The 25,966-nt window shown below is 40.0% G+C and overlaps 1 protein-coding gene across 1 annotated transcript; it reads right to left on the minus strand.

The window, feature by feature from the left end:
* Nucleotide 1: 1 nt before the first annotated feature.
* On the minus strand, nucleotides 2-25,286 carry LOC134203758 (uncharacterized). The gene is made up of 2 exons (XM_062678620.1): nucleotides 25,142-25,286; nucleotides 2-639 (listed from the first exon to the last, which is right to left on the minus strand). Exons 1-2 carry the CDS (start codon nucleotides 25,284-25,286, stop codon nucleotides 2-4), a joined length of 783 nt encoding a protein of 260 aa, XP_062534604.1.
* Nucleotides 25,287-25,966: the final 680 nt, after the last annotated feature.

The raw sequence follows: 25,966 nt of genomic DNA on the forward strand, positions 1-25,966 counted from the left end.
ATCAAGTGGCTGGTTCGGTTGCGTGCTGAGGGGCTGAACAGGGGCTGGAGTGAGGCTGAGTGGGGCAGCAGGAGCTGACGGTGAGGCTGGGGCTGAGCTGGGGCAGCTGGGGCAGGCGGGGTGAGGGAAGGGACGAAGGGGCTGAAGCGAACGGACTAGGAACGGACAGAAGGTGGGGCTGAGCGGGGGGAGCTGGGGTGGGGAGTGGAACAGGGGGTGGTGGGGCTGGAGTGGGGGTGGGGTGGGTGGGCTGGGGAGTGGAACAGGTGGGGTGAGCTGAGGAACAGGTGGTGAACAGGAACAGACAGGGCTGGGGCTGGGGATGGTGGAACAGGGTGGGGGCTGGGGGCTGAGGTGGGGTGGGGGGTGGGGCTGGGGGTGGGGAGTGGCACGTGGGAGTGGGCTGAGGCTGGGGAAGGCTGAGCTGGGGAGGCTGGTGAGGGTGGGGGGTGGGGGTGAGGACTGAGGCTGGGTGGGGCTGGGGAACGGGGTGGGCTGGGAACAGGGAACGAGAACTGAACAGGGGTGAGACTGAGGTGAACAGGAACAGGGGTGGACTGGGAACAGGAACAGGGAGGAACAGGGGTGGGGACGGTGGGAGAACAGCAGTGGTGGGGAGTTTGGAACAGGGGAACAGGGCTGGGAACAGGGATTGAGCAGGGAGGTGGGAGGGAGATGGGAGCTGGGGTGGATGGAGGATGGGGTGGATGGGGCTGGAACAGACAGGAGTGGTGGTGGAGGTGGGAAGCTAAAAAAGCTAAGCTAAAAGCTAAACTAAAGCTAAGCTAAAAGCTAAGCTAAAGACTAAGCTAAAAAGCTAAAGCTAAAAAGCTAGTAAAACTAAGCTAAAGCTAGCTAAAAGCTAAGCTAAAGCTAAGCTAAACTAAGCTAGCTTAAGCTAAGCTAAATAAACTAAGCTAAAGCTAAGCTAAAAAGCTAAGCTAAAACTAAGCTAAAGCTAGCTAAAGCTAAGCTAAAAATAAGCTAAAGCTAGCTAAAGCTTTGAAATGTATTCTCAAACGTACAAAAAATCACCTCGGCCCAAGAATTTCTTAATTTTAACGCTATCATGTTATTTATAATTCTCTCGATTTCAAAAGGGAAAACACATTGTTTTAAGTGTTTGAAAGATTTGAATAAAATGATAATGAATAATACCATCTGGCATTTTGTTGTCGTCAGACGTGCATTTTTGTTTAAGTCGCATTTTCTACCGTCCGAGAGAATAGAGAGATTAAGATGTTGATAGATTGAGCGAATCTATGCCGAATTGAATTGAAGTATGCCGGTAAAGCAATCGCTGTGATTGAAAATACGTGCTATACCTCGTTAATTTTAATAATAAAAGTTTTTTCAAACGATGTTTAGCCAGAATAGCTATTTTAAAGCAGAAATGAACTCCTTTGCATTATTACACGCCCAAAGTCGTACGCATGTTAGGCTGAAAATGGAGTAAGAAACCTAAGACAGTTAAAGAAAAGTCTGCGTGGACTTTTTGGTTTGTATTCTCATAGTACCTTTGTTTGTAAACTCATAGTACCTTGGGGATTTGAGTGTTCCTTGCACAAATTTTATGGAAAACACTGGGTTTTATAATAATAAAACTATTGGCCATTGATATAAACTATTCAAAATATAGTTTTCACAAATCGTCAAAAACGGGGGCTTTCATTTACGAGGGTTGTCCAATAGTAAAAAAATGTATTTTTAAGTATATTCAATAGATAAACAAATCCACAAAATTTGATCCAAATCAGTGTAAGTCCATTACAATGTTGGGTCAGTTAGTATGGAATGAAGGGGTCCATCTATTTCATCTATTTCATGCAATGCCGTATCGTTAATTGAGTAACATTCGAAGATTATAATAATGGTTGTTTGCTTTGGCTAATTACGAAAAGAAAAGTATACTGGATGAATTTGGTTTAATGAGTATTCTGATTTTGTATTGAAATTTATTCTCTTGCTCCAGCGCGAAAACGTTAACTTAACACAAATTTATTCATCGACAAAGCGCAACTATAAATTTTGCTTCTACTGTGACATGCATGACGAACTGTATCTGGAATAAATATAAATCTCCCATAAATTTATCCGCCAGTAATATGAATATGATGATTTTCAACGCTCATTAATCGATCTGCCCAGCCTTTTGTGCGAGAAGTTGAAAACTACCAATCGAAAAGACCACGATATCTCTAAAATGGCACAGAAATGCCAAATATGCCGATTTAATCCGAAAATATTTGGAAATAATTTGAATTGAATGTGGGAGGTTTAGAAAATAAATAATCCACTATTCAACTGCTCCCCAACGAGCGGCGAATCCAATGAAATGGCTTAATCGGACCGTGTCTGGGTTTGGATTGGCGATGATTGCTGATGAGGATTTAATTGACGGACATCTGGAATTTTCAGTACGGTTGATCGTCGATGTGTGAATTGATTTCTATACGTTCAACTGGTACGCACAGCAGGCGACGATACGTGGTTGGAATATTGAGCACCCATCACGGGCTGACACAACTGGATGGGACTGCACAGCACTGCATCCATGGGCATAAGAACCAGGGTGTTAAGCAATCAGGATCTTATTGGAAATTTGAATCGAAAGAACACGTCTGTGCCATTCATTAGGAAGCAATTGTCGGGGATGTGATATGGAACCACTCCATTTGATTTGGCAGTAGAAGTGCTTGTTAGTGACACCTAAAATTTTATTGAGCTTCAAGGAATGAGCCAGGATAGAATTCTTGCACAATTCAAACCCTTTTACATTAGTATTCTGGGAAAATATCGTTTTGGTTAGATGGTGACAGACATTTTTTTGATTATTGAAGTGGTTTGTAGTCTGAGCATGGGTTCAATGAGTCTCAATTCTATCGGATTTTGTGACTTGTACTTAAATTGTTTTAATTATAGTATATGTGCACTTGATTGATTAAAATTTAAATTACTCTCTGTTCCTTATCGAGAAATTTACTTTTTATTGTTTTTCCACACGCTCGATTAATTTTGATAGACTATTCTTAGAATATAAAATGCATAGACATTTTAAAAACCGATTACATACTTACTGAAAATAAATATTTAGAATATCCAAACTTGTTCCTTCTTACAACCCATGCCTTTTCCATAGTCACACAGGAGTTTATGTAGGTGTATTTTGTGATCGTTTCATCTCTGTACGTACACATTAAATATTTATTAAACAGTCGTTGCTTATCCAAACAAGCATATGTACACGATGATCAAATGCAGATATCTTCAAAAGTTTGTAGATGTCGGCTGACCTCAATTTCCCAAGCATGCAAGTCTTGTCTTATCTACGCATACTCTCCGCACCTGTTCGTTACACAATGGTTCAATAGAGAAAGTTTCAGTTGAAGTTTATATTAGGTGCAATATTTGTCCAAAAGCGCTTTCTCGCTGTTTGATGCCGCACGAAAAGTTTGAACTTATTACAATTGCCTCTGTGTGTGCTCACTGGGCTGCGTATCGCCACTAACAGTCACTCTCTCCGTGTATCCACGTGTGGTTTATTTTATCGGGATGGCGGGGCGGCAAACAATTACCCTATCTTCCCAGATGGGAAAGCATAAACAAGCCAACAGATCGCGGCGTCAAGCGTTTGGTTGGCGGCGATGCATAAAGTGAAACGAAGGGCCGCAAAGACACTCCATCGTTGCATTGTGGCCACAGTCAGCGCCACGGAGGCCATGGATGCTGCCCACGGTGTTACCGTCGTGCATCGCCACCGTGTCTCATCAGCAGGCAACATCGTCTCCTTATCATCAAAGGAAAAGTTCAATCCCGTATCTCGCAGTCGTAGAACCGTGTGTTATCTTGTTTTCCTTGTTTTTAACTCTCTGCGGAAAAGCCGTCTTCATATGGAACCGTCTGCCACCATTCGGATTGTCAACTGGCGCGGATCTTCCGGGTGGATGCACTCATAAGTGGCTGTTCGGCATGCAGTAAAGAGGTGCTTTATTCTTTTTTCGCTCCGTTCCTTCGGCTTTGATAAATGTACTAATTTAGACATTCAAATAAAGTGCGACCTGCGGCGGCTGTATACCTACGTTTGTTTTATCATATGATGTAAAGTTTACTAATCTGGCTCACGAAAGGGTGCGTACACCGCGCCGACAAAGGATTTCCAAACAAACATATGAAACTTTGTGCTTCGATAATCTATTCAAAAACAACCTTATTTTGGAATACAGAAGTTTTATGTATAGATTCTGAATGTAATTGATTTTTCAATTCCTGATCATTACCTGATTTACAGTTGACGGCATACAAAAACAAGGCAGGCTCATCACGTATGTAAACAATCAGTTTGGTGTAAACATGTGACGTCACTGCTATCTTCGTACAAGCTGGACCGAGACGATGCTTTACGGTCGCAGCATGCTTACTTTGTACTCCAACATGTGGCGATAAAATATGCGTCACTTCGAAGTGTCATTTTCTAACGAGCCTACCTTGTTTTCGTATACCGTGACAGTTGGCATTTGAGGATAAAACGGCCTACTTTTCCATATCATTTACATGGGTGCTTTTGAACATTATGCGACTCAAATGGGTTGCATAAATCCACTCATTTGGGTGCTATAATGGAAAACCAGCATTAGAACAATAGTTACATGACCACCTTTAATTCAATTGGCTTGGGTATGTTTCTCTGTGTCACGTAATAAATTAAATAATGTTTGAGCATGAGAGAATCTCCAAAGACAGGTTTATCTATCGCTTTCTGGTCTGTCGAGCACGAAGGCACGATAACATAAAATCTGTTGGTTTTCTGCAGCAACATGATTTTTTGGCAAGATTGATCATGTGAAGTAAATAAAATTGTATCATTTTGGTACAGATGTATCGTATTTAAGCCCATTTTCGTCATTGCAAAAATACGCTCGTTGGAAAACTCGCTTTTCAGCACTCGTGATATTATCCAACTCGGCAAGTCTCGTACAGTTCGTGCAGGAAAAATCATCTTTTGCAACTAGTTGCACAAACTACTATTCTCTAAAATCCAGTGTTCAGGGTTTGAAAAATCGCTTTCAACAGATAACGAACAACTATAAATGAGAGGCAAAAACCACTTCGAATTATAACAAACCATGAAAACAAGACAATCTCAAGATATAAGTTGGAAAAACTGATTTGGATATGCGGCACCCACCAAGGTAATAAAATGATTTGTTCTCGCTCATTTTATGTAGGGACAAAACATTTTCGTGGCTGTGTAAAACAAGTTGATATGCATCATCAGAACTGGTGCCCCCCGCAATTGAGTCTTTATTAAAGAAATTTATCGGTTTGTGTAGCCCCCGAATCAGTTGATTATCGTAACAGCTACGAAAACGTCTCTCACGGTATGCTACCTATCGAGAGTTATACAGACATGATAAGTGAGAGATTTTCTCATTTTCCTTTGATTCAAACCCTGCTAGTGTTCTCTGAAACTCAATATTTCAATGCTTTTATAAAACTACGCTCAGCCACGCTTAGCCAAGATAAGAAAGCCAGGTCCATCAATTATTCCAAGAAGAAAAGATGTTGGTACCGTACGGCCCAGAACCACCCACGACGACTGTCCGTGAAATGACTGTGAGATTGTTTTTTATGTTGCGAAAACCCAATAGCTAACCATAGGATTGCCGGATATACTAAATGTTCGCACTACGACCTGAATAACATGTTATTCAAATTGTCCAATAAAATCATCAAGATAGCCGAATAACATGTTTCAAGGCCCTACAATGAGGGCAAACATAGTATTTTTGGCCAAAATTATGAATACTACAATACATGGTGGTATTTATCATAAAAACATAGATAGAAAAGAAACATATTTTTCTAGCCTTCAATGGGGTATGGGACCAATTTTGCATACTATCGATTTTTGACATTTCTACAAAACCAACGTAATTTAATCACTTTACGCATAAAAGCTTGTTTGATGCTGGATAAAATACTAATGGTAATACAAAGGGTTTAACTGTATATTCGTGTGAACAAATGGACGCAAACACAGATTTCCTAAAATGATCAAAAAAGCACTATTAGCTTCTGGTTTTGAAAACTCACTGTAGAATTTATTAAACCAACAAAGGAGGTAGAACGATTTAATTAGCGTCATTTGTGAATCAACGGAATGGTATTTCATTTATTTGGTATTTCATTAAGATTTCTTTCATAGTTATAAAAGGTAGTGTAAAGGATTATTCAAACACTACACATCCAACACGTTATGACACGTTATGGTTAAATCTATAATTCGCTTCTATAATGTGATGGAAATTATGAATTTTGAACCCTTCCTTCTCACTACGTAATTGTTGTTGAATGTTGAGTTGAATGTTTTGAAACAGTCAAGCTTGGATGTATCTCATCTCTAATGTGATTAAGGCAGCGGGAGAATCGAGAACATTGTTGCATGATATTTTACCTTGCTAGGCATCGTTTGTAATGTCAGCGTTTTAAGCATGTCGTTTGTCGTCGTCAAATCAAAGGCAATATTAGTCCGCTTCATGTCTCAACGAAAAAGAAGGTTTTGAAGGCAGCTCGTGACCGCCCTATATTCTGTGACGAAATTGGTTTGTGTGAAACAACGGATCTACTTTAATCACCGCCTCACCCTAATCAACGACTTCTCGGAGCTACTCGCAAATATAAGAAGCAGAATAATTTCAAATTTATGTTTTCGAACGGAGAAATATTTTTAAGGAAGGATGAATCATCGCGAGCTATAAAAATAACTGATATTCGTGATCTCAGTGGATTGCATTAATTGAATTCTATCGTAGTTCACTCAAATTGTATTGTTAAATCAATGGATTATTGTCCGAATTTATTAAATGAATATAAGGTTGAATATAAGGTTGATGTAATTGATATTTCTAGTTTAAACTTGAACATACTTCATTTGAATACACGTAGTTGCAGAAATAAAATGGAAGATCTGACACAGTTGATTATGGATCTAAATATAATTATTCATGTGATTGTATTTTCCGAAACTTGGTTATATAATAATGAAATTTGTAACATTCAAGATTATACATCTTACCATTCCTGTAGAGAGGAACGTGGTGGAGGAGTTTCTATTTTTGTGTTAAATAGTTTGAAAAGTCAAATAATACTAGAGATCAATTACGACGTCAACAATTTTTTGGTAATTGATTTGTTAGATTTTAACCTAAAAGTTATGGGAGTGTATAATCCAGGAAGAAACGTCTGTTTATTTATTGATAAATTTGAGCAACTGATTTCAAATTTTGAAAGAATGATAGTTTGTGGGGATTTCAATTTGAATTTATTGGATGGCTCTAATGAGCTTGTGACAAACTATCGATGTAGAGTAGAAAGTTTAGGCTATATTATTCTCAATAGTTTGAATCCGTTACATGCAACTCGTTTATCCAACACGATCTCCACTACCATAGACCACTTCATCAGTAACCATTTTGAAAATAAATTACATTTGATTACAATGGACACCGAATGTCATATATCAGACCATAAAACACTTATACTGTCTGTAGAAATACAGATTGCCAAACCTGATGTTCATGAGAAAAGTTTCTGTATCCGATATGAAAGATTTCTGAATGATTCGCTACATCATGATATAGATGAATGTCATAGTTTTGGTAGCCTTACTGAAAAACTAACATCGCTAGTAGAACAAAATAAAGAAGAATTTGTTTGTAAAAAGTCTTACAAAATACGGAAACCGTATATCACAAGAGCAGTGTTGTGCTTAATCATTATCAGACGATCATGATTGCAATTTTCATGTGAAAACTTTTCACGTGAAAACAGTAGGCGAGTTGTCGCCGGCGACAACTTCTCAAATTTTGTACTCAAACGATAATAAACATAGAATATTCATTCAATCATTAATCTTCACTAATAATAGCTAATTGTCAACAGTCCCGTTATACCTTCTATTTGGCGTTATAGTTTCATGCTAGTAAGGAAAAATAGTTTAAAAAGTAACTGAAACAGATTTTACGACCGTGATTGTGGTGAATGATTTGTTTATCGGCTTTATCGGTCATTTCTACTCAAAGTATGAGGGAGTAGATAATCGAAAGATAATTGAAAATCATTAGATTGAAAGCCATTCGCTAGGGCGCGAACAAGTATGAAGCGATAGAGGGTGAAAGGGAGAAAGGAAGACCATCTATTGAACAGCACACAATCGAAGCGTGAATCTTCTTGCCTAACGCCCTGGTTGTGGACGGCTTGGTTAGTGGTATGGAAACCACCGTGCCAAGACAGGTTAAAAGATCCAGGCAACGATCTCCCCATGTGCTGTTCTGTTTTACATCTAGTTCTATCGATCGGCAGGTTTATGCGGAATTCGCACTACCACTCATGGAGGTATGTCCATATCGTGACGTGTTCTTCCAATCACCTGATTTCGATCTTATTGGATAGAACCTCATTTTTTTGTTATAAGCCAAATTTTATTTTCATAATTGAAACAGATTTTACGACCGTGATTGTGGTGAATGATTTGTTTATCGGCTTTATCGGTCATTTCTACTCAAAGTATGAGGGAGTAGATAATCGAAAGATAATTGAAAACCATCAATCAATCATATTATCACTATATACAAAATAAGAAATGGAATTATAAAAAGCAACATTGAAATTATTCCTGCGACCGATGTACATTCTCATATGACTAGGAACAGAGACAGATATTTCACTAGCAGGCCTCGCACCACTTTAGCTTCTCGAAACATATTTTATACGGGAATTATACGCTTTAATGCACTTCCAAGAAATCTTGCTAATGAAACAAATATAAATATTTTTAAAAGGAGATTAAAAATGTACATTAGTGATAATGAATAGTTGTAAGAAATGTTAAGTTAGGTTAAATGTATTAGGGATGCTTGCACTTCAAATTGAATTCACCAGATAAGTAGCTGGATACAGTTTGTATTAACTTTACGGCTATGTACTTCAACAAAGAAAAAAAAATAAAATCTGAACGGAGCTATTATAACATTAACGATATATAAATATGTTACTTTTGAGACGAAAATATGGCAAAGCTGCCCGTTTTCCCAAAAAACGTAAAAATATCATTTCTAGGAGGGGCTAGATTGAACGCCCCCACCCCACCCTAAAAAATCCAAAAAATAAAAACCGTCCCGATCATAAAAATTTAGGTTATAAGCTGTGTATTCATCACATTTTACTCTCCCAAATCGAAAATTGACCTATTGGTAGTTTTGGCCACTCCTTTATATGGGGCTGTCCTATTGTGCCCTAGTGCGAACATAGTAATAGTCTCTTCTGCCCTCAGTTGGTCAAGTAGCACAATAGTGCATCGCGCGTTACGCATTGTTCTACTAAATGTTCCAAATCAACCGCATCACAACGTCGGGCGCGTCGGTTTTAAAATATTTAAATTTAGCGCGTTGACGCTGACGAAAATCAAGTAAACAACCAAGTAAAAATAAATATAGAGATATCAACACCTAAATTTTCATTGCTTAGATTTTCAATATTTATTAACAATGGTTCATTAAAAAAAAACAAATTTGAAGCGAATCAAAGCGTGGTATTCATCTGGTCATCAGATCTTAAGATCCGTATATAATTTATAATCCAACCTAATTTCAAATCAACTTATCTACTGGTATTCCTAAGACTTTCTAGGTTTTCACTAAGGTATATTTAATCTATCTTTATATATTTTATACAATATTTTATCTACTTTATCGTTTCCTCGTTTTCTCCTTAATGATTTCATATACTTGATGTGATATTTTCCTTTTCTCTATCTCCTACAAAATAATACGTTTCTATCAGAAATCCTTCTAGTAGCTGGCCTGGGAGCTTTGTAAATTCCTCCGGAAAGTTATCCATAAATTCCTCTCAAAATCGTTTGAAAATCCCTCTCATGTAATTGTAATTCACCCAAAAACATATTTAGAAAACCATCACTATTTTTTTCAGAAAATGAGGATATTTCTTGAAGATTTTTTTCTTCTCTTCATGTTTTACTTCATGTTACTAATTTCACTTGTAAATCTATAAGCAATTCCTTCAAAAATTCTTCTTGGAACTTCCCCAGGGATTCCTCTAGGAACTTTTCCTTTAATTCCTCCGGGATAACTTCCAGGATTTTTTCCGGGAATACCTCCATAAATTCAATAGCGAAATCCTAGAGGATCTCATTCTGGGATTCTTTTCGCAATAACTTCAGAATATCTCTTGATGGATATTCTAGGAATTTCTTTAGGAATTTATCCAGGAATTCGTCCAAGTATTTCCCAGTAAATTCTTTCAGGTATTTTTCCGGGAATTCCTTCAGGTATTCAGGTATCCCGTTCTCCGGGAATTTCACTCGGAATTTACTCCAGAATTTCATTCGGAAATTTACTTGAGAGTTCCTGTAGGATACCTTCCAAGAGTTCTTCCAGGAATTTCTTTAGAACAAACCCCCGAGAACTCATCCGGTAATTTCTTCAGCAATTCATCTGGAAAAACTTTCAGGATTTCATCTGGGAATTTCTACATTAATTCCTCCTGGTATTTTTCCGGAAATTCCTTCATATATTTCTCCGGAAATTCCTTTAGGACCTTTAAGAATTTTTCAAGGAGTTCCTAGGAGTTTCCAGGAATTCTTGCGGAAGTTCATTTGACAGTTCATCCGGGAGTTCTTACGAGAGTTCCTCCGGGAATTCCTCCAGAAGTTCCACCGGCAGTTCCTCCGAGAATTCCTCAGAAAAACTCTCCGGGAATTCCTCTGGGAGTTCCTTCTCAGAGGAACACCCGGAGGAACTGCCGGTGAAACTACCGGAGGAATTCTCGTAGAAATTACCAGTAGATTTCCTGGAGGAATTCCCGAAGGAACTACCTGAGGAGCTTCCGTAAGAACTCCCGGAGGAATTTCAGGAGGAACTCCTAGAAGAATTCCTAGAGGACCTCCCGAAGGAACTCCCAAAGAAATTATCGGAAGAACTTCTGGAGGAATTTCCAGATAAAATTCTCAAGAAACCCTAAATGTAGTGAACAGCATTGAAAGTGCCATCAAATACGTCAACCACGCGTACAAATCGCCTGCTCGCTACAGTGTAAAGCAATGCATTCAACGAACGATGGAAAAGCACAACCGTAAAAATCATTCCAAATTCAATACCTAGTGCACGATTGAAAACTAGGGATGTGATCTATTCGCCGACCGACAAAGGGAATGTCGTGTTGATTATAGACAGAGAAAATTATGACTCACGCGTCCATGCCATGATTGACTCCAGCCCATACGAGGAATGCAAATTCAAAAACAGCAAACCTAAAGATCCACCAAATAGAATGGTTGAAGTAGCAAATAAAGTTAGACAGAAGGTAGCGCACCTCATGGGGGAAGAAAAACTCGAACGAAAATTACATGTCCCTAACTCGAAAGTACCCTTCTTGTATTGTCTATCGAAGATCCGTAAAAATCCGGTGGGAATGTGCCCAATTTCGTCGAACATTCGCACCCTGGCTGAAAAAAAGGCAGCATGGCTTTTGCATGAATTGAAGAGATAACCTGTGACACACGGAAAAAGTGAAAAAAATCGGTAGAATTCGTCGAGCAGCATCAAGGGCTCAAGCTCAGAAGAGGCGAGCCCCCGCCGTCGCCTGCTGTTACGGCACTACTTCCAAGCGTCCCGGTTCCGGAAGCGCTGCAAAGCCTAAGGAGGTACCTAGAACGGAGCCGAGCTTCACCAAGTCACATTGAAGCATTTCTTGCCGTGGCTCAGGTGTGTATGGAACAAAAAAATTTCGTTTTTAGGCAAAAGTTTTACAGGCAAACGTTCGGTCTCAGTATGGGCAGTAAACTCTCGCCTTTGCTAGCTGACGTTTTCATACATGGTCGGGGTTCAACCAAACCGCACCAAGCGGCTTTTTTACTGACTTGTGATTTTTGTTCGCAAAAGGAAAACGGATAATATTTTATGTGAATTCATGCGTACATTTGTTGTAGGATATCCTAAGTTATGTCGTTAAACAATGTCCAATACAATGTGATTAATTGAATCTGTTATGCGAAAACTGTGGCGAAAAAATTGGAAATTTTTCATTGGCGCTTGGTGTGATTTGGCAGAACTTCGACCACATAACATGCTGTCGATGTGTAATTACTAATTACATAGTTATTCAATTGTACATTTACCAACTGATGTATGGTACATCGAAAATTTTGTTAGAAAAAACGACCGGCTTTAAATGTTAATTATACTTTACCGCCTATTACTCATATGGTCGTTTGACCGTTTACCATCCGAGCTACTATTGAAACAGTATGTAAGACTGTCCATTTATAGTTAACTACTATTAGTGAGACCATCCCTACAATAACACTTATTCTCCTCAATTATAACAGATGCGGTCTACGTATGGTCCATGATTATGCGGGAGGTTAATTCTATTTTTTTTCATATCTGCTTTACCACATATTTTTCAATCGTTTGATTCTTTTCGAAACATTAAGAATCATGGAGTCTTTCTGAATAATTCAGAATATTTCGAATTCATCCACTGTAAAAAAATAATCAATAAATCAGCTGAACAAAATCAAATCGAGTTTAAGACTGTTTCAAACCGAGTGAAAATTTGGTCAGATTTCGGTTCCCACGTACTTTAAGACTTGTTTACAGGCCCATATGTGCGGGCCTTTTTGAAAGCACATGACCATGAGGACAAAATTAATGGACAAGATTCCCGAGATGTGATGCTACTTTTAGCATCATTTAAATCAATTTCGATCAAAAAGGACTGTGAATTGATTTGATATTTATTCTGAAAATGATTTGATATTTATTCAACCATATTCATGGAAATAATTAAAATTACTTCCTCATAATGTTCTTTCCTTTCTTAAGGGGAGGGGGGGATAGGACGATTTTTCGTTTTCCTAGTCCAAATCCCCTAAACCTCGCCACTTTAAAAATGCATTAGGGACCAACTCCCGTGGCATGCTTTCCGAACTAGAAACTAGCCTCCAGGAAGGATACTTTGACTATTTTTTGTTATTTTCAATTGATGAAAATTGGAAAAGTTTTTGATATTGATCAGTAATAAAATCCTAGACCTTAATGCATGTTTAATTTTGTTGAATTTTGTCACAAGGTTTTTGACATGTCCCATTTTGCAAGTGCGTTTGTCCCGTTTTTCCACCGAAAGGATCTGGTCAGCCTACCCAGCCTTTTCCATAGCTCTACGCGGTCTATAGTGTCGTATGCCGCCTTGAAATCAATAAACCGATGGTGAGTTGGGACCTGGTATTCACGACATTTTTGAAGGATTTGCCGTACAGTAAAGATCTGGTCGGTTGTCAAGCGACCGTCAACGAAACCGGCTTGATAACTTCCCAGGAACTCATTCACTAATGATAACAGACGTCGGAAGATGATCTGGGATATCACTTTGTAGGCGGCATTAAGGATGGTGATCGCTCGAAAGTTCTCACACTCCAGCTTGTTGCCTTTCTTGTAGATGGGGCATCTAACCCCTTCCTTCCACTCCTTCGGTAGCTGTTCAGTTTCCCAGATTATGACTATCAGTTTGTGCACGCAAGTGGCCAGCTTTTTCAGGTCCATCTTGATGAGCTCAGCTCCGATACCATCCTTACTAGCTGCTTTATTGGTCTTTAGCTGTTGGATGGCATCCGCATCCCCAACTTCCCTCAAGATGGCGGCTGGTTGGATTCCACCGTCCGATAAATTGATGTAGGGGAGAACGGTCCAAAATGCACCCATGGGGCAAAATGGCCTCCCTCATAAAATCACTCATATAATCTGTTGTAGTACATTTATGAACGAATATTACCATTGCAATTCATAATTAGTTATCCATCATTGAGCTCCATTGGAAAAATCTAGCAAAACCCCTTCATATTCACTGAAATTTACCGATTTGCTATTTTTCAGCCACATCCGTAAGATTGTAGTTTAATCCATTAAGAAAATACAAACAACAAAAGTTGGGGTTGGGGTGCATTTTGGACCGTTCTCCCCTAGTCATATCCTCCGCAGCCTTGACTTTCACTGCCTGTACCCTCAGCGCTGAACTTCCCAATAGTCAGTACCAGTGTTGGGAAATGTACTTTAAAACACTCTGATTATGCGAATAATTACATTTTATCCAGTCAAATTTTATGCACCAATCAAGCCGAAACAGTTTGCAAAAAAAAATGTACCGTGGGGCATCGAAATCCGTACACTTAAGCACCTTCGTATATGAAAAAGTCATTAGAAAATAGGAATAGAATGTAAATAAAACGTTTGTCATTGACACAGGCGCATGAAGGCTTCTACTTTTGAAGTGTTTCACATTTACTCATTAAAAACTACGAAAAACATGATAAAATAATGAATTAAATCAACTACTCCTGACTCGAAATCCGTCCACCGTGGACGGATTTCGAATCAAAGGATCAAAATCCGTACAGCTATTTCTTAACTAAATATCTAAATTGAAACAACCTGATTGACTAAACTACCACTGTAAATAGTTCGATATGCACCTTGAGAAGCGATCCCGTCGATTTGTATTCCGCTTATCTTATGTAATGATTTGCAATTAGCAATTAAAACACAGTTACTTTTGGTGCAATTATGCTGTACCCGAAAACAAGATGGCGGCACAAACTCCGTGTTTGGTGGGTGGAGATTTGTTTCTGATTTTTGTGGTTTTAACTTCAAAGCCTTTTTTCCAATTCTATGCCCTAAAAGCTTACTGTCAAGTATCTGAACAGAATAAGATTAATTATTCCTACATTAATTACCTTTAACCTCTCTTAATTTATTGATATCTCATGAGGTGGACGGATTTCGGTGCTGTACGGATTTCGGTCCCACACGGTACACGACGTCGTGACATTTTTTTTGCTGATGAAGCAAACTGTTTGTTTGCTGCTACGTTAGAGTCGTGCCGGCGTGCGGTCAGCATTTGCATGAGATTTTTTGTTTCGGTCGGGAGGGAAAATAGTAAAATGCATGTTCTTCGCATACCAGGAATAACAATATTATGAAACTAAGATGAACCTCCGATCTGTTTTCAAAGGGTTCTAGTACTAATCATCCCCTTTCAGGAAAGCATGCGATCAAAATATTCTATCGGTGAAAATTTAAGAAAATTAGATTTCAAGATTTTCCTGGGGTTAGATACCTATATAGGTTAAGATAGGAAAAAATTGTCGAAATTCAATTTAGCATAATTTTTCGAGAAATAACTCAGTATTTTATGGTTGACTCAGTGTTATCTGTTTAGATGTAAACTAAATAAATGAATAAATGAACTCAGTGTTATCTGATTGGCTTGAAAAGGGTGGTCATCCCTATCATTATTCTATCAGTGATACTTTGGATCTTTCTTGTATGCTTTTTAACTCTCACAATGGCACGAGAAAGGCATCATCACTATGTGGCTATGTGGAGTAGGGTGGTTCAAAAAATCTATTTTGCTCCACATCGCTCATCTGATGCTGTATCATGTTCTGAGTGTCCTCTGAAAATTTGAGCTCATTTGGGTTAAAACTGATTTAGCACAAGCCGGTTCAAGTTTGCATGTAAATTAGTATGAGGAAATGTATTTTGTCATTATACTGATAATGACGCTTCTTCATTAAGCACAGGTTAAAAGAAAATCTACATAGCTGGAAGGAATACTTAACAGCTTTCATCCAATGAAAACCGCATATTGATTAATCGCCCCAATAAATAGTAATAGATTTTAAGGCAGGTTGCAAATTTTTAGACATGATCGTTAAACTGCTTTGAGGGCATCACTGAAATGTGCAGTCCAACATAGTAGCCTGAATTTCTCCCCGCAATCTTTCGCGCCACAAGCAGCAATGTTGCCTGTTGAGAAGTTACACAATAAGCTCCAGAAACCCACGGTATGGATTCAATTCGATTACTAATTATTGAAACGATTAATTAAAATGCGGTTTTCGCTTAGTGAAAGCTCTTGAGTATTCCTTTTAGCTATGTAGGTTTTTTTTAACCTACGCCTAATGAGGAAGCGTCATTATCAGTATAATGAAAAAATAAATTTCCCCATACTAATTTGCATGCAAATTTGAAACGGTTTGTGCTAAATCAGTTTTGAAATTAGCTCAAATTTTCAGAGGACACTCAGAACACGATACAGAATCATATGAGCGCTGTGGAGCAAAATCGATTTTTTGAACCACCCTAATGAGGAGAGTTTTACACTGACCAAGATCATGCAATTATATAATATTAGCTTTCATATTTTGAAAACGATAACTACTAGGCCAAGAGGGAATACATTTTAAACACTTTAATATCCAATACTTTCAACTGCAATGATCTATGGGTTGGGAGAGCTTCGCATATAACGGAAATAACCAGAAATAGTAACTCAACCATGTTCTACGAATATCAAATATATGTTAAATCAGTTATTATAATACGGATTATGGTACACCAGCGGTTCTCAACCTTTTTCTTGAGAGGTACCCCTTCAAACTTTTGCATTACTTGAGGTACCCCCTATGTTTTTGTTGTTGTCATTATGAAAATAAATGTAGATAAGTTTATGAAAAACAGATCTGAAAACTGAAAACCAGGATATTCAGCATTTTACGAGTACTAATGGTCGCCACAAAAACGAAAAGTTTTCATCAACATAATGATAATTCGTGATGATTGTGATGACTGCGATGTCATATGATGCAAGCCAAACGTCAAATCGAATGCATCCTAGCAGAAAGTGTATTAAATTGAGGCGGCCACAAGTGAAATGCTGAATATACTGTCGCTAACTAAAACTCAGTTATATATGTATATGAATGCCACATATAGACGGGACTAACATCAACGTGCGATTAGCGGCAGTATAGCTCTCAATAAAATTGGCTGAAATTTTCATTATTCCGTGAAATTTTCCAGTTCAAATAAAATTTATGCATCAGGCTTCCTGCAGGACCTTTATGACTATTTGAGGCTTCCGAGCCTCTTGAAAGTAGTCTTCCGCTCCTCTTAAAAGAGGCTTCCAAGACCCTTAAAAAAAGGGCTTCCTAGCCTCTTGAAAGGCGACTTCCGAGCCTTTTCAAAGGAGGCTTCCGAGCTTGAAAGCATGCTTCCGAGTCCCTTGAACGGAGGCTTCAGGGCTTCTTGAAAGGAGGCTTCTTGAAAAGCGACTTCTGAGCCTCTAAAGGATGCTTCCGAACCTTTCGAGAGGAGGATTCGGATCCTCTAGAAAGGAGGCTTCCGAGCTTCTTGAAAAGAGGTTTTCGAGCATCTTGAAAAGGGGCTTCTGAGACACTTAAAAAGAGGCTTCTGAGCCTCTTAGAAAAAGAATTCCGAGGCTCTTAAAGGAAAGCTTCCTAGTCTCTTGAAAGGAGTCTTTCGAGCCTCTTCAAATGAGATTTTCGAGCCTCTTGAAAGGAGGCTTCCAAGCCTCTTGAAAGGCGGCTTCCAAGACACTTCAAAGAAGGCTTCTACGACACTTTTAACGAGGCTTCTGAGCATCTTGAAAGGACGCTTCTGAGCCTCTTTAAAGTACGCTTCCAAGCCTCTTGGAAGAGTAATTCCGAGCCTCTTGAAGGGAAGCTTCCCAGCCTTCTCAAGGCAGACTGCCGAGCCTCTTGAAAGCAGGTTTTCTAACCCTTTGAAATAATCCTTTCAAGTCTCCTGAAAGGAGCTTTCCGAGCCTTTTTAAAGTAAGCTTCCGAACCTCTACTTGGACGACGGCTATCGAGCCTATCAAAAGCCACTTCTGAGCATCTTTCAAGGACGCCTCTTAGCCTCTTAAAAGTAGGCTTCCAAGCCTCTTGAAATAAAAATTCCAAGCATCGAATGAAGGCTTCCGTACTGTCAGACTCTAGATTTTAATTCAGAAGCAAATTCTTAACAATATTATTCAACATTTTGTTTTAAATTGGGAGATTGCATTGAAGATTTTTAAATTTTGTTCATCAGACGTTTTGTCTTTTTGATTTTTTCTCACACAGCGGATGACAGATTCAATAGGTTTTAATTTACTGATCGCCATGCATATTATGTATAAGCCACAAAGAACCAGACGTCTTACTTAGAAAAAAATGCATCGTCACGGAAACATTATCGCCCAATGTTAAATGCACTATGAGTGAAGCATCGGAAACCAGATGGCGGTAGTGTGTAAACGTCTAACACAAGTAAAACCAATGAAAGCACCATCGGTGGCCAATAGACCACATACAAAAAAATTAATCCATTGTTAAAAACGTAAACGATGGAAAATTTGTTGAGTGAGACGTTATCTCTGTGTACAAGTCTTGGAGTACTACAAGACAAAGTTTTCAAATAAAACAAATTACACAATTATCAAAACTTTTATTGATTGTATGTAATACATCCGCCATTACGCATTTTTGTTCGAGGTATCCCCTGGGGCCAGCGAAGGTACCCCCAGGGGTACATGTACCCCAGGTTGAGAACCGCTGTGGTACACAATAACAATATGGTTGAGGTATTTATTATGCTATCAACACAATTCAAACCGATTTGGTTGCAGCAACTTTCATATAAATTAATAAAGTCGTGTCATAGTCATTGTAACTTATCTATGACGAGTATCATTTATTAACATCAAGTTATGATATATGTATGTATGTTATGCCCTCTTGCTCTGGTTTTGATTAGATTTTCAGGACTGTAAAACTCACTGACTAATTTTCATCAGCTGCCAGGTATCATAGAAATGTGAAATCAGTAATTGCCAAATCTGCTTACCAAATAAAAAAAATATAAGCAACAACGGTCATAATATTTCTGTTGTGAATGCAACTTGTGTTCAAAAAACATAAAATGGCATTCTTGTCGAATCTGAAAACAACTAATGGATAGTCAGATATAATTATTATCTTGAAAATGTCTAAATAGTCATCGACTCGCATAACTATAAAGTTTGATATCCATATTAACATAATTTCGTTCGTTAGCAATTTGGTCATATTCCCTGAACCAATTTTCACAATTCCGGAGCACAGAAAACCTGTTACAGAGTGGCTATTGAATCTCACGGTCTAGAAAATCTCTACGTGGTCATCGTCTTAGGGGCAAGCCAAAGTAAATGCGATGAACGCGACTCAAATGAAAGAAAAACAAGCAATATCAATGAGCTGTCTAAATGCACTGTCGCGACGCATCGCTCGTCGCGTTTACTCTGGCTTGCACCCAATATTTGCATGGTTTCAATTGATTACAAAACTAACCAATTCCCCCAACATATTCTAAGGAAGTCAGTCCACATTAAGATCCTAAAAATCATAATAAATAAAAGTAAATAAAATTTTGAAAATGATTCTGAAGTCGCCTCCGTTGTATAGTACCAATGAACTTCATAGAATTTCTAATAGGTATTGAAACCTTGCAACAAATATCCAATAAAATAATTTCCATTTTTAGACAAATATCGTTGCAATCTTCTATCTAAGTATAAATTAGGTTAAGTTCATTTTAGGTTTAAAACATTGAAATTCCTAAATGATTTAATTGAACCAGAAGAAAAATCCAGACTGCCAGAGGCAATTGAAATGTATTATTTTAAATGAAAATCTATCACAGCAAAAAAGGATTATAGTGTTAAGAAAACACGGAACATCTAGTATAAGAGATGAATGCATGTATTAGATAATTAGCAAATGAAATTAGAAAAAAGTTAAGCTTCCGGGTGTTTTTATCCCGGTCAGATGAAGTACCTACCTCGAATGTACTTGTCCTGTAAGGGACGATAAAGATCATTCTCAGAACCTTGTTATGAACTTGATAGAATGTCAGGCCATGGGTTTCATGTGTTTTGTCTTTCTATCCCTGATAATGTTATTATTGATGAAACTATTGATAAATAAGTTGAATTCGGCTTGTGATTCAAAAGCGTCAAATAAGATTTTTGCTATTTTTCCTGACATTGTGCCCGTAATAACCCTTGTTATTAAGGTGTTTGTTCCTGGTCGGGATGCCAATAGAGAAGATGAATCCTCCTCTCCTGCAACATAATAATATACAATTATCTGTAACAATTTATTCCACAGTAGTTCAAGTGGTACTAATTTAAACGACTTTATGACCAATCGACTAGATATTGTTGATTGAACCTCGCCCGGAGAACGCAAACCATCCGCCAGCCAACCGTGGGCTCAAAACCAAGGCCCACCAGCTGCTGTTCGGTTCATTTCAATAAATTTGCAATCCAATAGCTAGTGTAAAGATCACAATTTTAAACACGTACCCAAAGAGTTTAACCGATCCAGCAAAACGATGTGATTCACACCGTTCAATTGACCACTTGCTGGTTTATGGTCTGTGCGTCTGTTTTACCGATTGCAACCCGTTCCTTCTGCCAGCATCGAGCACCCAGCAGGCCTTCGTGTATCTCCAATTACCTACCGCCAGTCAGTGTTTGTTTGTTAACGTCAGTACGGTGCCATGCGAGTGCCCTGTTCGGCCCTGCTGCTATTGCTGCCGGACCCTCCCACACTCCGCACTGACATATCCTGACAAAGAAATAACACATCGAATGCGAAATTGGAGAAGAATTAATTTCAATAAAATATGACCAACAACTCTCCTCGTTGCTCTGCTGCAACAAGCTGGCCGTCACAGTGAACACGGTCTTCGCTCCGGGGAAACACGCTTTCGCTCCCAAGCAATGCAAATTCAGGTTGAACGAAGACGAAGAAAACCTGGCTTTTACTACGCAGAATAAATTGTCGTTCAAATTACTTTGCTTCGGCAGCCTAAAGCCTTACAGGGACGACCCGGTTTATTTATTGTAGATCCTTGCGGTCAGGGTGTTGCTAACTCTAAAGCTGGAAACCCAATTTCGTACAGAATCTGCTTTGAAACCAAATTTCATGTTTAATGTTTAATAAAGGTATCAACGGTACACCAAAGGTGAGGTTGTCTAAATCGAATCAGTACTGTAGCGGTTGGTACTAAGCACCACGCACTGATTGAACTAGCAGCAATCATGAGCAACGCCTGTGACTGACGTGACGGACGATAAAAATTTACGGCCCGAATGGTGTTTGAAATTCAATAAAAACAATCATGAAATGTGCGTTAATTTAGATTTATTATCCAGGAGTGTAAGTCAACTGACTTTTGCACGCACCAACCATCCGAACAGGTCTGGTAGGTATTGCGGAACGCGTGTGGGGTCGTTCAATGACCAATTTCATACCTCGTGATATACCGTTGTCCAGTTGCTCTCAATGCACAGTAAGGTAGACGACATCCTATTTTGAGGATAAGGACCGTTAAGTGGATGGTTAATTGAGTAGTCACCAGTAAACACCCCCGTTTCCATTATAGAATAAAGTTGCGATTGCAAAATACGCTTCTACTGTCATCTTGTAAACACTGGAGACGCCCTGGTTCAACTTCGATCATTAAAGATAACACGAAATACAAAATCAACGCAAACTCGCGAATCAGTTGACGCTGCTTTTTTACAATCCGACAGATCGGGACGACACAAATCTTTTCATATTCCACAAAAAAATCTTAAAAAGGAGGAAGCCTCTGCACTTTAATTTGTAAAACAAAGCATTTTAAAACACGTTGCAGTACTTTGCTGAATTTCAGCAGGTACTCTGCAGAACTGTTCCTTCCAATTGGGTCATAATAGGCATCCATCAAAAATGTGGTCAACTAGCTGGGAAAGTGGTAACAAGCACACGCGCTTAGAGCACGAAACTTCCGCACTTCATCGTAAGAAGCTGATCGTTAAGCTAGTGTGTAAAACAAATCTACTAAAACCATGTGCAACTCAGGATTAATTATACGCAAGTATTATAGTTTTCCTTATCATCTACTCTATATCGATAAGCAACAGACACTAATTGATGCTTTTGAACAACTCGAACCAATGGTTTTCTCATTGCACAACCCAAGTGACACAAGCGCCTTGTCAACGTCGATAACCGACGACGACGACGCCACGCGCTGTCCCAACCAGGTGCTTTGAGCTGCTAACCATTTTCAGACGAGCCTGAAACCTAACACCGGTAACAAGACTAACCGGCAGCCCCGTGTGTGGTCGCTCTGCGTACGATTCTGACCACGACGACGTTCCCCAACATTCCGTGCGACGTTCCCCAACATATCGAACCACGATTGGCGTCATTAGGCACTGGACAGCAGGAAAACAATTCCCACAGAAAGACGCACCGATTTTGGACAAAAGACATCTCACATATTAATAATAACGATTATTGATGGCTCTTCTGTTTTTGGGATCCCGATGGTCAAAAGAACCAGTGCCGCTATCAAAACGAAGCGCATATGTCGTTGGCGTGGCGTATTCTCGGAATGCTGGTTTCATTTCGCTTCCTCGTAGAGCTACACCCGTGGTCGGTGCGCGCACAGTTGGGTGCCCAACAACTGGGAGTATCAAACAGTTCCAATGTAGAAGCTGTGACTGTACAAGGCGCGTTGTTTTGTTTGAATAAAATTAACTTAATAAATCTGTCCGGTTGGTATTTGAGAAATTATCTCCAACATCTCTCATGGTAGGTAATATGGCGAGCTTATTGCCGTCATTGGTTCGCGTCTGTACGTCAAAACTAAACACGATCGTTTCGAGATTATCTGAAATTAATTTTTGTCGTTTGTGTTTTCGGTTTGCAACCCGAGATGAAACTGGTAGGATAACTTATCGGTGGGACGAATGAGCAATCTTCAGTTCTGCAATATTTCATACCGATGTTCAATTTATTTACGATGAGGTGGAATTCTTCTGATGGGCAGGGTGTAGAAGTTTTGATTTCCATGAGTTTAGTACTTTTGTGCGTCTTCTTATTCTTTAATGTTTCTTCAATCCAAACGGAAACTTGGCCTACCCTTTTAACTAAAGGTTCTACATAAATGGTTGTGAGTGACCCAAGAACACTTAAAATATCATTCCCATCATTGCTTTGTGAAATCATGAAGTTTGAGGTGTCGCACAAACTAATTTGACTCAATTCAGGAAACCGGAACGAATTCAATTTGTTGCGTAGGAATCGGTCAAGAAATGTGTTAAATATGTTGGCTGTGCATATACACAGCACATGTTTCGAAATGGACAAATTGTTATGAAATTTGCGAAGAAGAATCCACGTGCCTTCTACTTACTAGATAGGCGTGATAACCCCTACACAACAAGACCACTTAATGGTGACGTTTGCGGAAAAGCCTTCAGAACCCGAGTACCTACGTCCACCGCGGATAGCCCTTCTTTGCAAATTGAATACCTTTCGGATGCTTGATTTGTCCAATCTTCACATGTGCTTTACTGTTGTACAGTCAAGCAAAAGATATTCAATTTGCAAAAAAAGAGGTGGAGGTTGGAGCACACCTATCTAGAGAATAGGAGTTTGAGGGTTCGAGTTCCTCCAAGACACGTGGATTCTTTTTCGCAAATTTCATATCAATTTCTGAATTTCGAAACATTTGTTTTGCATATGCACAGCCAAGATATTTAACAGATTTCTTGAGAGATTCCCACGAAAAAAATTGGATTCGATCAGGATGGATCCCAATTTTTGATTCGTATTGGGTTTGTGTCAATACTCAGCCAAGATATTTAACAAAACCCAGATTAATCCACCTAGCGGTGATGATGCCTCTATCGATTCAATCGTTTGGTTTCACCTTGATTTGATACACATCATAAATCATTGCCTACATTATGGCTCTTGCAAACCAACCGAATCAAACAACCAAGCATATATGGTTCAACACACCATTTTCTTCATATTTTCTAAACGCATTAACCGATCGTGATTAAATTCAATAGTGATTCTCCCAAGTCGAATCGTTTATGAATTGCTAAACATATGAAAAAGTGGGCAGCAGGGACTATGTCCATGGGCTTGACGACCCCTCCCCAGATCATCTGCGAGTTGTGGGGCTTGCCTAGGATGTGGTAGGGTAGCCCTGTTAAATTTATATAAAAAGTTGCATGTATCCGCAAATACACACTTAAAATAAATCGCCGACTTCGGTAAAGTTTTACCGAAATATCAACCGCTGAACTGTTCGGTAAATTATTTTACTGATTTTCGGTGATTTTGACAATTGAGCAATGGAAAAAAATACAAAAAATCTGTAAATTAATTTACCGAACAGTTCAGCGGTTGAGATTTCGGTAAAATTTACCGAATACTGTAAAATGAGCTAAGTGTGTAGGCTCCACAAAAGCGACCGTTTTTTTTTTTTTTTTTTTTTTTTTAACGAAGGTAATGGAAATCTGCAAACAGACACCTGGGGAGGCGAACCCAGGTAGTGTGGGGATGGGATCACCACTCCCGACCCACTAAAACCAACTCCTTCCTCTCCAGTCATTCCCCGGCCCGCAATTAAGCAATACTGGGATGACTATTGGGCATTGCGCCCCTCCATGACGTACACAAGTGCACGTATGCGCCTCAACTCTTCGACACTCCCCATGCAACACATTTGCACAAGACACACTGGCACCACATGTGCCCCAACACTCACCTGCCTATGCCGCTTGAATGACTGCAAGGACCAATTTATAAGTACCCTGCAGGGGGTACCCCATGCCGCCATCTCACAACATAGACAGTCCTCACTCAGTGTGGTGTTCACCCCGTCCTGCAACAGGGTGGCACCACTTGTCTACCAAGCCGGAGGCGACCCTAGGTTGGTGGCTCCTATGCCGCTCCTACCTCAGCTACGAGGCAGACCCTTTCATGTCTCCTATTTCTGAGGGGCCGCAGAGGCATCAACCCCCCGACACTCCTGCCAGTCATAGCGAGACTTTCGTGTCCCCTACTTCTGAGGTGCCGCAGAGGTATCTGCCCCCCGACACTCCTGCCAGGCCTAGCGAGACTTCACTCATTCCGTCCCTGACAGCCGGATCACACTACTGCCTAAGCAGCCACTCTGACCATACGTACCATGCAGAGTCTAACTTGTGTGCTCGCTCATACATTCAGTCCCAATCGCTTGCACCACTTGTGCACCACTCTCTTTGACATTCAGTCACTCACTCAGTGGGGGTTGTAATACCCCCATCTCCCATTTTATCCACTCTGTGCACCTCCTGTGCATCGTTTGGGCGTGGAACACCCGGCACGTCAAGCGTGCCTAACACTCACCTACCCGGGCTTTGATACTGTCAATAGGACTCCGTAAGGTACTATGCCGGTAGCACCCACCCATTGACGTTTCGAAGCCCAGGTAGTCCTCAGCCAATGTGGTGGTCTCCCCATCCTGGGACGGGGTCACACCACTACCTTGCATGTCTCCGATTTCTGAGGTGCCGCAGAAGCATCAACCCCCCGACACTCCTGCCAGACGCAGCGAGACTTTCGTGTCCCCTACTTCTGAGGTGCCGCAGAGGTATCTGCCCCCCGACACTCCTGCCAGGCCTCACCAGACTTCAGTCATTCTAACACTACCGACCATGCGTACCATGCAGAGACTTACTTGTGTGCTCACCCATACACTCGGTCCCTCATTCTGTGGGGTATTACGAGTAATACCCCCAACTCCCATTCCTTGCACCACATGTGCACCACTTGGGGGTGTGTGGGTACCACCCACTGCCACCCGCTTGCCGCCGAAGCAGCTCTCACTCTGTGGAACCTCCACAGGCTCCGTTAACGACCTGGCTAATTGTTTCACCCCCAGGCCATTCATCCCTTCGGCACGGGTCGCCTGACACCTTGGGATTCGGGGTTAGGGGCTTGTATGCTTTAAGCGGCACACGGTCGCTTGATAAGGTTTGCTTGCGGATATGTGGTTTTTGGGAGGGAATTAACAGCGCCCCCTGTTAACCCCACCACCTCCTAGGCAGAACCCCCTGACTCACATACGGCTGGGGAGGGGTCGTCAAGCCCTTGGACATGGTCCCTGCTGCCCGCAAAAGCGACCGTGTTTTGCTCAAAGCGCACAAGCTTAAGTCCTGGTGTTAGGTGGGA

This window comes from Armigeres subalbatus, unplaced genomic scaffold (genome assembly GCF_024139115.2).
Source record: "Armigeres subalbatus isolate Guangzhou_Male unplaced genomic scaffold, GZ_Asu_2 Contig210, whole genome shotgun sequence".
Taxonomy (NCBI): domain Eukaryota; kingdom Metazoa; phylum Arthropoda; class Insecta; order Diptera; family Culicidae; genus Armigeres; species Armigeres subalbatus.

Coding starts and splice junctions, on each gene's coding strand:
- LOC134203758 (XM_062678620.1), bottom strand. CDS start 25,286: ATGCAAGGTAGTGGTGTGACCCCGTCCCAGGATGGGGAGACCACCACA. Junction 640..25,141: donor CAGTATCAAAGCCCGGGTAG/GTGAGTGTTAGG, acceptor CCCTGTTCCCAG/CCCTGTTCCCCTGTTCCAAA.